This window comes from Astyanax mexicanus, chromosome 22 (assembly GCF_023375975.1).
Source record: "Astyanax mexicanus isolate ESR-SI-001 chromosome 22, AstMex3_surface, whole genome shotgun sequence".
Taxonomy (NCBI): Eukaryota; Metazoa; Chordata; class Actinopteri; order Characiformes; family Acestrorhamphidae; genus Astyanax; species Astyanax mexicanus.
Genome location: NC_064429.1, coordinates 38,261,606 through 38,274,277, shown reverse-complemented (window position 1 = coordinate 38,274,277; position 12,672 = coordinate 38,261,606). Strand labels below are relative to the sequence as shown.

The 12,672-nt window shown below is 44.5% G+C and overlaps 2 protein-coding genes across 3 annotated transcripts in view; both read left to right on the top strand.

Moving 5' to 3' along the window:
- The window catches only part of txnrd2.2 (thioredoxin reductase 2, tandem duplicate 2), a 427,445-nt gene that overhangs the window by 71,802 nt on the left and 342,971 nt on the right, over nucleotides 1-12,672 (top strand). The window lies entirely within an intron of this gene.
- The window catches only part of gnb1l (guanine nucleotide binding protein (G protein), beta polypeptide 1-like), a 65,795-nt gene that overhangs the window by 17,648 nt on the left and 35,475 nt on the right, over nucleotides 1-12,672 (top strand). The window contains exons 3-5 of the mRNA XM_049470308.1: nucleotides 1,092-1,217; nucleotides 1,343-1,499; nucleotides 7,041-7,133. Coding sequence (XP_049326265.1) covers nucleotides 1,092-1,217; nucleotides 1,343-1,499; nucleotides 7,041-7,133 — 376 coding nt within the window. The remainder of the gene's footprint in view (nucleotides 1-1,091; nucleotides 1,218-1,342; nucleotides 1,500-7,040; nucleotides 7,134-12,672) is intronic.

Genomic DNA, 12,672 nt, shown 5'->3' with positions numbered 1-12,672 from the left:
CACAGCCCATCACAGCCCATCACCGCCCATCACCGCCAATCACAGTCCATCACAGCCCATCACAGCCCATCACAGCCCATCACAGCCCATCACAGCCCATCACAGCCCATCACAGCCAGTCACAGCCCATCACAGTCCATCACCGCCAACCACAGCACATCACCGCCAGTCACCGCTCATCACAACCCATTAGCCCATACAACCAGTCACAGTCCATCACCGCCAATCACCGCCAATCACAGCCCATCACCGCCAATCACAGCCCATCACCGCCAATCACAGCCCATCACAGCCCATCACAGCCCATCACAGTCCATCACAGCCCATCACAGCCCATCACAGCCCATCACAGCCAGTCACAGCCAGTCACAGCCAACCACAGCCCATCACAGTCCATCACCGCCAACCACAGCACATCACCGCCCGTCACCGCTCATCACAACCCATTAGCCCATACAACCAGTCACAGTCCATCACCGCCAATCACAGCCCATCACAGTCCATCACAGTCCATCACAGCCCATCACAGCCCATCACAGCCCATCACAGCCCATCACAGCCCATCACCGCCAATCACCGCCCATCACCGCCCATCACCGCCCATCACCGCCCATCACCGCCCATCACCGCCCATCACAGTCCATCACAGTCCATCACAGCCCATCACAGCCCATCACAGCCCGTCACAGCCCGTCACAGCCCGTCACAGCCAGTCACAGCCAGTCACCGCCCATCACTCGTTTACCTGCAATACATGGTGTTTACAATCTGATACAGTTCTAACTTTAAACTTTCAATCCTTTCTTTCTTTATATTTTCCCCTTTGTTCAATTCTTCCATACTTTTTTCAATGCTTTCTAAATAAATAATCCAATAATTTCTTCATTCTCTTTATTTTTTCCTTTAATTCAAACCTTCAGTCTTTTTATTTCTTTTAACCCTTTCTTTCCTTTAGTTTTTTCTTTCTTTTAATTCCTCCTTCGTTTTTTTTATTCTTTTTAACTAAATAATCCAAATATTTCTAGGTTAAATTCCTTCTCTACTTTCTTGTAATATTTCTCTTTCCACATTTTTTTACTTTTTTATTGCAGGTCAGGTAAAGGTTCTGTACACGTGTGGAACCTGAACACTCGGAGAGCAGAGACGGTTCTAGACGGCCATAATGGAGCTTCAGTTATCTGGATCAGAACCGTCCGAGCCACCGACACGTTCCTCAGGTACCACAGAACCGCCCTGCAGAACCCCCACACTCTACATATATATATACAATATACTGTTAATATACAGCAGATACTGAGTAATACAATAGAGTGTGTGTGTGTGTGTGTGTGTGTGTGTTCAGTCAGGGTAGGGATATGAGAGTGTGTGTGTGGGATCTGGCTGAAGGTCGGGCTGCAGTAACACACTCTCTCCACACGGGCAGCGTGGGATTCTGCCAGTGCAGCCTACTGGAGTCCACCAGAACCCTGCTGGCACTGCCAACCCAGCACACCGAGGAGGTGAGACGGGTGGGGACAGGGACGGATAAGGACGGGACGGGGAGGGGAAGGATGGGTAGAGACTGGTAGGGATAGGTAAGGACGTTTATGGACGGATAAGGACAGGGGACGGGGAGGGGAAGGATTGGTAGAGACTGGTAGCATCAGGTAAAGACAGGTAAGGGTGGATAGGGACGGGGAAGGATTAATGGGGATGGGTAAGGAGTGGTAGGGTTGGGTAGGGACGGGTGAAGACACGTAAGAATTGGTAGGGACGGGTAGAGACAGATAGGGATGCGTAAGTATTAGAAGGGACAGGTGGGGACTGGTAGGGACAGGTAAAAAAAGGGTGGGGATTGATAGGGATGGGTAGAGATGGGTGGGGACAGGTAAGGGTTGGTAGGGACGAGCAGGAACTGGTAGGGACCGGTAGGGATGGATAGGGATGGGTAAGGATGGATAATGACGGGTAGGGACTGGTAAGGACTGATAAGGACGGGTAGGGACGGATACAGACAGGGAGGATATGGACTGGTAGGATATAGACGGTTAAGGACAGATGAGTAAGAACAGATTGAGACAGGTAGGGATGGATAAGGGCGGGTAAGGATGGGTTGGGTTGTGTAGGAACTGGTAAGGATGGGTAAGGACAGTTGGGAACGAGTAAGGACTGGTAAGGAGAAGATAAGGTGGGTAGGGACGGGTAGGGATTGGTTAGTACGGGTAAGGACAGGTAAAGAACTGATGAGGACTGTAGGGATTGGTAAGGATGGGTAGGAACTGGTAGGGACAGGTAGTGACTAATGAGGACAGATAGAGAAAGGAAAGGACTGGTAAGGATGAGTAAGGACGGGTAGGGTCAGGTTTGGGATGGGTAGGGATGAATAAGGACTGATAAGGATGGGTGGGGACGGGTAGTGACTGTTAGGGACGGGTAAGGGACAGGTAAGGGACAGGTAGGGGACAGGGTGGGACATCATTCAATGCCTTCATATTACTAACATTAATGTTGTGGCTGAATGCAATAAGTTTCCTCACAGATATCCTGCTGTGTGATCTAGTCTTTTGTGGACAGTAGAGACAGTAGAGACGCAGTAGAGACAGCAGAGACAGTAGAGACGCAGTTACTAAAACAAAATCAGGGTAAACAGTGGATTTCAGCAGAAACGCTGAATAAAGGAGAGGGTTTTCAGGTACATCTGGTCGTATATTTATTCTTCTAGAAAGCGAAAGTGTGTTTGGTTACAGTTCAGACTTCAAACACACACTCGCTACACATATGCAAATGACCTGTCTGTGTGTGGCGAGCGGAACTGGATCCTGCGCTGCAGGGCATTGTGGGTAGACAGATCGCCCCGGAGACAGTACACAGAGTCAGCTTCCTACTACTGACTGTGTGTGTATTTAACATCCATCTCTATCTGTCTGTTTTTTATTTATCTGTTTGTCCCTGTCTGTCCATCCTTCTGTCTGTCTACCTGCTTGTATGTCTGTCTGTAGGCCAGTTTCTAGATGTATGTCTGTCTGTAGCTTTGTATCTGTCTGTCTGTTTGTGGTCTGTTTCTGTCCTTCTGTCTGTCTGTAGCTTTGTATCTGTCTGTCTGTACTTTTGTTTGTCTGTCTGTCTGTTTCTCTGTTTATCTGTAAATCTACCTGTCTGTCTACCTTTGTATAAATCTATTTGTCTATCCCTTTTTTCCCCCTTTTTTATTGATTTGTCCGTCTGTCTATCTGCCCATGTCTCTACCTGCCTTTCTGTCTGTTTGTCCATCTATCTGTCTGTCTATTATCTGTCTGTCTGATACCTCTGTCTAATAATCTCTATTTTTTGTGTTTTTCTCTCTTTTCTTTCCGTCTGTCACCCACTGAGTTTCACATCTTTCACTGTGTTTACTTTTCCTTTCCTGCTGTCTGTCTCTCTTTTAAATGAGTCTCTCTCTCTGTCTCTCTCTCTCTCTCCTGAGGGGATGAGGCAGCAGTTAAAGGTCTCTTTGTTTACAGTGTGATGGTGATGGGTGATGGAGTGGGGGGGGGTGGTGGTTGCTGTGCTCCAGATGTGGTTGGATGTTAAAATATGAACAGGGTTTTAATAATTGCAGTTTAATTGAGCTTCTTAACGAGGATGAATCTTAATCGCCCCACCAATCAGCTTCAGACCCGCAGCGCCGACCCGGACCCGTCCGTCATGTCCTAACAGCCTGCGGTACTAATCACAGCGCATACCAAAAGAGAGTGTGTGTGTGTGTGTGTGTTTGTGTGTGTGTGTGTACAGTACCAGCCAAATGTTTGGAAGCTTCAGCTCGTGGAAGGTGGTTCTTATTAGCACCGTTTTCCACATTAAATAAGATTAATAAAGATCTCTAAACTAAATATATACAGCTCTATAAAAAACGAAGAGAGCACTTCAGTTTCTGAATCAGTTTCTCTGATTTTACTATTTATAGGTTTATGTTTGAGTAAAATGAACATTGTTGTTTTATTCTATAAACTACAGACAACATTTCTCCCAAATTCCAAATAAAAATATTCTCATTTAGAGCATTTATTTACAGAAAATGAGAAATGGCTGAAATAACAAAAAAGATGCAGAGCTTTCAGACCTCAAATAATGCAAAGAAAACAAGTTCATATTCATAAAGTTTTAAGAGTTCAGAAATAATCAATATTTGGTGGAATAAACCTGGTTGTTTATAATCACAGTTTATTTCATGCATCTTGGCATCATGTTCTCCTCCACCAGTCTTACACACTGCTTTTGGATAACTTTATGCTGCTTTACTCCTGGTGCAGAAATTCAAGCAGTTCAGTTTGGTGGTTTGATGGTTTGTGATCATCCATCTTCCTCTTGATTATATTCCAGAGGTTTTTAATTTGGTAAAATCAAAGAAACTCATCATTTTTAAGTGTTCACTGTATTAGGGTTGTAACAGAACTGTAACAGCATTATAACAGAGCCGTAACAGGTTTATAACAGGGCTGTTATTAACAGGGTTGTTACCGGACAGTAACAGTGTAGTAACAGGACAGTATCAGCGTTGTAACAGGACAGTAACAGGACAGTAACAGGGTTGTAACAGGGCTGTTAGTAACAGGGTTGTTACCGGACAGTAACAGGGTTGTAACAGGACAGTAACAGGACAGTAACAGGGTTGTAACAGGGCTGTTAGTAACAGGGTTGTTACCGGACAGTAACAGGGTTGTAACAGGGCTGTTAGTAACAGGGTTGTTACCGGACAGTAACAGGGTTGTAACAGGGCTGTATCAGCGTTTCAACAGGACTGTAACAGGACTGTGTTGATGTTGAAATAGTGTCGTAACATGGCAGTAATAGGGTTGTAACAGGACAGTATCAGCGTTGTAACAGGACAGTAACAGGACAGTAACAGGGTTGTAACAGGGCTGTAACAGGGCTGTATCAGCGTTTCAACAGGACTGTAACAGGACTGTATTGTGTTGAAACAGTGTCGTAACAGGGCTGTAACAGTGTTGTAACAGGACAGTAACAGGGTTGTAACAGGACAGTATCAGCGTTGTAACAGTGTTGTAACAGGACAGTATCAGCGTCGTAACAGCGTCGTAACAGCGTCGTAACAGTGTTGTAACAGGACAGTAACAGTGTTGTAACAGGGCTGTAACAGGGCTGTAACAGTGTTGTAACAGGACAGTAACAGGGTTGTAACAGGACAGTAACAGTGTTGTAACAGGACAGGACAGTAACAGGGTTGTAACAGGACAGGACAGTAACAGGGTTGTAACAGGACAGTATCAGCGTTGTAACAGGACAGTATCAGCGTTGTAACAGGACAGTATCAGCGTTGTAACAGTGTCGTAACAGCGTTGTAACAGGACAGTATCAGCGTTGTGAAAGAGGACAGTAACAGTGTTGTAACAGTGTTGTAACAGTGTTGTAACAGTGTTGTAACAGGACTGTAACAGGACTGTAACAGGACTGTAACAGTGTTGTAACAGGACAGTATCAGCGTTGTAACAGTGTCGTAACAGGACAGTAACAGGACAGTAACAGGGTTGTAAGAGGACACTAACAGGGCTGTAACAGGGCAGTAACAGGGCTGTAACAGGACAGTAACGGGACAGTAACAGGACAGTAACAGGGTAGTAACGGGACAGTAACAGGGTTGTAACGGGACAGTAACAGGGTTGTAACGGGACAGTAACAGGGTTGTAACAGGGTTGTAACAGGGTTGTAACGGGACAGTAACGGGACAGTAACGGGACAGTAACAGGATGATACAGCAGGACGGAGGTCCCGTTGTTCTCCTGACTCTGAGCTGCGTCTCGTTCGTCTGTTTTTAGTGAAACAGAATCAAGTCTGAACTTGATAAAGTGAAGAGCTGATCTCTCTCCCTCAGTTCAGACAGATTTCACCACAAACAAACAGGTCTGACCACACCCCCGGGACGGGGGCGGGGCTATACTTCCCCCGGTCTGATTGATGTATCAGTATCGTCAAAACATCCAGACCCTAATTAACGTCATTAACAGCTATTAATTTCTTTTATATGAGAAACACAGACTGTTCTTCATGTGGTTTTAGTGCAGAATCCAGCTGAACCTTTAGATCTACTGTTAATTCATACAGTATGAGTTTAAATATATATATATTACATTTTAATCAGTTATTTAGTGCATTCAGTAAAAACTATATTATCTGTAAAAATGTTTGTCTATTTAGTAAAAAGTACCTTACAAAAACCCTATTTTCATAAAATAATAAATATTATTTTTGCTAAATATTGCACAAAATATATATATATATATATATATATATATATATATATAAATATATATATATATATATATATATATATATATATATATATATATATATATATATATATATATATTTTTTTTTTTTTTTTGCATACAATGTGATATGATAATATGCCATACTATTATTAGGGATGTGTTGAAAATTAGATTTGTGGTTAAAACTGAACAAAATTAAACATTTAGTCAAAGGCTACTATCAAAAACCGAACATATATATATATCTTTTTTCACCATAACATAAATTAAGAAGCCTGTAATGTAACTTTCTCTTCTTTTTCAAAGAAAACATCATTGTTATGTTTTTGAATGATTAGATTAGTGTTTTTTGCCTAATAATAATAATAATAATAAAAATGATGTCAGTAGTCAGGTTTGAGGCACATTACTAAAACTTACTAGTCAGTGTACGATTTAAAGTTTTGATTAAATATGCACAATTTTCATTTGACAAAGTATTCAGGTGAAACTGAGTATTAGTGAAAAGCCAGACTAATTTATTAAAACAACAACTGTTTTACTCTAACTTAAGTAAATTTGCAGTGTTTCATAGTGGCTGTACAGGACTAGAATAGTAACATTAACTGAGCCGACTGTTTGTTCAGAATGTATTTTTTAATATAGCACTGCTGAGGTAAATGTACTGTGTTTTGTTACTGTGTATCTTGTAAGATATTGAAAGTGTTCAACAAATAGTAATTTATAGTTTCTATTATTATATATATATATATATTCTGTATTTGTTAATCTCTGCTGTTTTGTGTTGTTTTATAGATTAAAGTGGTGGAGTTAGAAACTCAGACTCCTGTTTGCTCATTAATTCCAGACTCGACGCGGGGGATGCTGATGTGTATGAAGATGTGGCAGGTAAGATCACCTGAACATCACCTAAACATCACCTGAATATTACCTAAACATCACCTGAACATCACCTGAACATCACCTGAACATCACCTGAACATCACCTGAACATCACCTAAACATCACCTAAACATCACCTAAACATCACCTAAACATCACCTAAACATCACCTAAACATCACCTGAACATCACCTGAACATCACCTGATCATCACCTAAACATCACCTAAACATCACCTGAACATTACCTAAACATCACCTAAACATCACCTAAACATCACCTGAACATTACCTAAAAATAACTTAAACATCACCTAAACATCACCTGAATATCACCTAAAAATAACCTAAACATCACCAAACAAATCACCTGAACATCACCTAAACATCACCTAAACATCACCTGAACATCACCTGAATATTACCTAAACGTCACCTGAACGTCACCTTAACGTCACCTGAACGTCACCTGAACGTCACCTGAACGTCACCTGAACGTCACCTGAACATTACCTGAACATTACCTAAATATCACCTAAAAATAACCTAATAATCACCAAACAAATCACCTGAACATCACCTAAACATCACCTAAATATCACCTGAACATCACCTGAATATTACCTAAACATCACCTGAACGTCACCTTAACGTCACCTGAACGTCACCTAAACATCACCTTAATGTCACCTAAACATCACCTGAATATTACCTAAACATCACCTGAACATCACCTGAACATCACCTGAACATCACCTGAACATCACCTAAACATCACCTAAACATCACCTAAACATCACCTAAACATCACCTAAACATCACCTGAACATCACCTGAACATCACCTGAACATCACCTAAACATCACCTAAACATCACCTGAACATTACCTAAACATCACCTAAACATCACCTAAACATCACCTGAACATTACCTAAAAATAACTTAAACATCACCTAAACATCACCTGAATATCACCTAAAAATAACCTAAACATCACCAAACAAATCACCTGAACATCACCTAAACATCACCTAAACATCACCTGAACATCACCTGAATATTACCTAAACGTCACCTGAACGTCACCTGAACGTCACCTGAACGTCACCTGAACGTCACCTGAACGTCACCTGAACATTACCTGAACATTACCTAAATATCACCTAAAAATAACCTAATAATCACCAAACAAATCACCTGAACATCACCTAAACATCACCTAAATATCACCTGAACATCACCTGAATATTACCTAAACATCACCTGAACGTCACCTTAACGTCACCTGAACGTCACCTAAACATCACCTTAATGTCACCTAAACATCACCTGAACACCACCTGAATATTAACTAAACATCACCTAAACGTCACCTAAACGTCACCTGAACGTCACCTGAACGTCACCTGAACGTCACCTAAACATCACCTGAACATTACCTAAACATCACCTAAACATCACCTGAACACCACCTAAACGTCACCTGAACATCACCTGAACACCACCTAAACGTCACCTGAACGTCACCTAAACATCACCTGAATATTACCTAAACATCACCTAAACATCACCTGAACACCACCTGAATATTACCAATATTTCCAAGCACTAAATCAGCTGAAAAAAGTTTGAAAAAAGTATCAGGAATCATTTACTTCTATGAGCCGTTTGGATGCTCCTCCCTTGTTGTGATGTCACAATAAACCAGGAAACCTGCATAGAACCACAGTGGCTCCTCCCCTCAACCGTTAACCCCCATCAGAACCCCGCCCACTAGATTAGTTGAAGAAAAAAAATTCATTTCTGCTGGTCTGCTGCTTGAGAACCTCAGACAGTACACAGCAGGATTAGCCAGCAGACTTCTTCTGAGGGAGGGATCTGTAACTAATGTCCAAAGTGAGTAATTAGATGATGTAAGAAACTGAACTGAAACTGATAGAATAAGCTGGTGAGATCTTTATCTTTATTTTTGAGTGATTTTGTTTAAAGAACTTATTTTTTTGTTTATGAACATATTTTTAATAGAACATCTAGATCTATTCTAAATTAAAAACAGATATAAAAGTCCCCTTTAATGTCCAAAAAAAGCAATTCTGGACCAAAGCTCATTTCTTGTGTACTGTATTTAACGTATTTAACGTAAATGCAGAAATTCATAACGGGTCTCTTCCTAAAGTCTCTAATTTGCCGTGTTTAGTTTGAACCAGTGACAGTGATTAAAACTGAGTGGGCGGGGAGGGGGCGGGGCTTATACTGTGTATATATACTGTTATAAATGCTGTGATTGGTGACAGTGGTTTATTTAGTTAAGAGAAGGTTCAGTTCGCACTGTTTTTTTAAAAACCTTTTCATTTGTACTTTTGATTATGATATATTATTTTTTATATAACTTTAAAAAAAGTTAAACATGTTAGACATTTTAAGTATTTTTTTTTTACACATTTACATAATGTGTCCTTTTTTATACTTTTATTTATGTTCTTGTATAAACAAAAAAAAATCCTTTTACGGTTTGCTTTTTTTTAATCTATTGTCCCGTTGTGGTAAAGTACTAAATATTAAATTAAATTAATATTAAATATTTCTGTGCAATTTCAATTTCTTAATTTATCAAATGTATTTTTGCATGTAGTTTTTGCGTTATTATTTTCCAGTAGATTGGCACATAACTGTGTGTGTGTGTGTGTATAGTGTGTATAGAGTGATTTACAGTGTGTGAGAGTGTGTGTGTGAGAGTGTGTGTGTGAGAGTGTGTGTGTGAGAGTGTGTGTGTGAGAGTGTGTGTGTGAGAGTGTGTGTGTGAGAGTGTTTGGGAAGCTGTTCCAGCGGCTCGTCCCAGAACCCCATCCTGTAATTACCTTCCTCTACCAGCACCATATATCACCATCAACTCACTACTGCACCCAGCACTGACAGTGTGCACGCTGTGCGAGAGAGTGTGCACGCTGTGCGAGAGAGTGTGCACGCTGTGCGAGAGAGTGTGCACGCTGTGCGAGAGAGTGTGCACGCTGTGCGAGAGAGTGTGCACGCTGTGCGAGTGTGTGTGCACGCTGTGCGAGAGAGTGTGCACGCTGTGCGAGAGAGTGTGCACGCTGTGCGAGAGAGTGTGCACGCTGTGCGAGAGAGTGTGCACGCTGTGCGAGAGAGTGTGCACGCTGTGCGAGAGAGTGTGCACGCTGTGCGAGTGTGTGTGCACGCTGTGCGAGTGTGTGTGCACGCTGTGCGAGTGTGTGTGCACGCTGTGCGAGTGTGTGTGCACGCTGTGCGAGTGTGTGTGCACTCTGTGCGAGTGTGTGTGCACTCTGTGCGAGTGTGTGGCTGTGCGAGTGTGTGTGCACGCTGTGCGAGTGTGTGTGCACGCTGTGCGAGTGTGTGTGCACGCTGTGCGAGAGAGTGTGCACGCTGTGCGAGTGTGTGTGCACGCTGTGCGAGTGTGTGTGCACGCTGTGCGAGTGTGTGTGCACGCTGTGCGAGAGAGTGTGCACGCTGTGCGAGAGAGTGTGCACGCTGTGCGAGAGAGTGTGCACGCTGTGCGAGAGAGCGTGCACGCTGTGCGAGAGAGCGTGCACGCTGTGCGAGAGAGCGTGCACGCTGTGCGAGTGTGTGTGCACGCTGTGCGAGTGTGTGTGCACGCTGTGCGAGTGTGTGTGCACGCTGTGCGAGAGAGTGTGCACGCTGTGCGAGAGAGTGTGCACGCTGTGCGAGAGAGTGTGCACGCTGTGCGCGAGAGTGTGCACGCTGTGTGCGAGAGTGTGCACGCTGTGTGCGAGAGTGTGCACGCTGTGTGCGAGAGTGTGCACGCTGTGTGCGAGAGTGTGCACGCTGTGTGCGAGAGTGTGCACGCTGTGTGCGAGTGTGTGCACGCTGTGTGAGAGAGTGTGCACGCTGTGCGAGTGTGTGTGCACGCTGTGCGAGTGTGTCTGCTCGCTGTGCGAGAGAGTGTGCACGCTGTGCGAGAGAGTGTGCACGCTGTGCGAGAGAGTGTGCACGCTGTGCGAGAGAGTGTGCACGCTGTGCGAGAGAGTGTGCACGCTGTGCGAGTGTGTGTGCACGCTGTGCGAGTGTGTGTGCACGCTGTGCGAGTGTGTGTGCACACCGAGGGAGAGTGCGCTTTGTGAGAGTGTGCGTGCCGGGCGAGGGTATGAGTTCACGAGTGTATAGTGTGTTAACACGCAGCGGCCGCTCCGGGTCCGTTAAATGGTGCTTTTGTGTTACTATTTGTAAAGACTAGTCCTAGCCGGCCGGCTATACCATCGCTCTTTCTTGCAAACGTCTGTTCCCGTGACAATAAACTGGACTACATCCGACTCCAGCGAACAACCCAGCGTGAGTTCAGAGACTGCTGTGCTTTGGTTTTTGTGGAATCGTGACTGAACGACAACATTCCGGACAGCGCCATTCAGCTAGCCGGGCTAACCGCGTTCAGAGCGTATAGGAGCGCGGCTCTATCCGGGAAGACCCGCGGTGGAGGCGTGTGTGTTTACATCAACACGGAATGGTGTAACAACGCTGTGACTGTCGCCAAACACTGCTCTCCGCTGGTGGAGTTCCTGATAGTCAAGTGCAGACCTTTTTATTTAGTACGGGAGTTCTCCGCCGTGCTAATAGCTGCTGTCTACATCCCACCCAGCGCTAGCATTGGTGCTAATGCTAAAGAGGCTCTGTGTGAACTCTATCGGACTATCAGCAATCTGCAAAACAAACACCCAGACGGACTGTTTATTATCGCCGGAGATTTCAACCACGCAAATCTCAAGTCAGTGCTCCCTAAATTCCACCAACATGTGAACTTTGCAATGAGAGGAGCGAGCGCGCTGGATCTTGTTTACACAAACATCCCCAGCGCGTACCGGGCGGAGCCCCGCCCCCACCTCGCTTTCTCGGATCACATGTGTGTTTGGCTGACACCAACATACACACCACTCATCAGACGCTCCAGACCAGTTCAGAAGCAGGTGAAAACCTGGCCGGCAGGCTCCATCTCTGCCCTTCAGGACTGTTTTGAGTGCACTGCATGGGACATGTTTAGGGAGGCTGCTACTGAAGGCGATTCTGTTGATTTGGAGGAGTATGCAGCATCAGTCACTGGCTACATCAGCAAGTGTATTGATGATGTCACTGTCTCCAAGACCATCACCACACGCCCAAACCAGAAGCCTTGGATGACTGCTGAGGTACGTGCGCTGCTGAGGACCCGCGACTCCGCCTTCAGAGTGGGTGACAAGGTGGCCCTGAGGAAAGCGAGAGCCGACCTGTCAAGAGCCATCAGAGAGGCAAAGCGCGCATGTGGCAGGGCATCCAGGCAATCACCAACTACAGGACAATGCCACCGTCCTGTGAACGTGATGCCTCCCTCCCTGATACCCTGAACAACTTTTATGCACGGTTTGAGGCACAAAACAACACGATGGCGAGAAAGACCATGCCCAAGCCGGACGAGCAGGTGTTGTGCCTGACTGCAGTGGATGTGAGGAACACTCTGCGCAGAGTCAACCCACGAAAAGCTGCAGGACCAGACAACATCCCCGGCAGAGTGCTCAGGGAG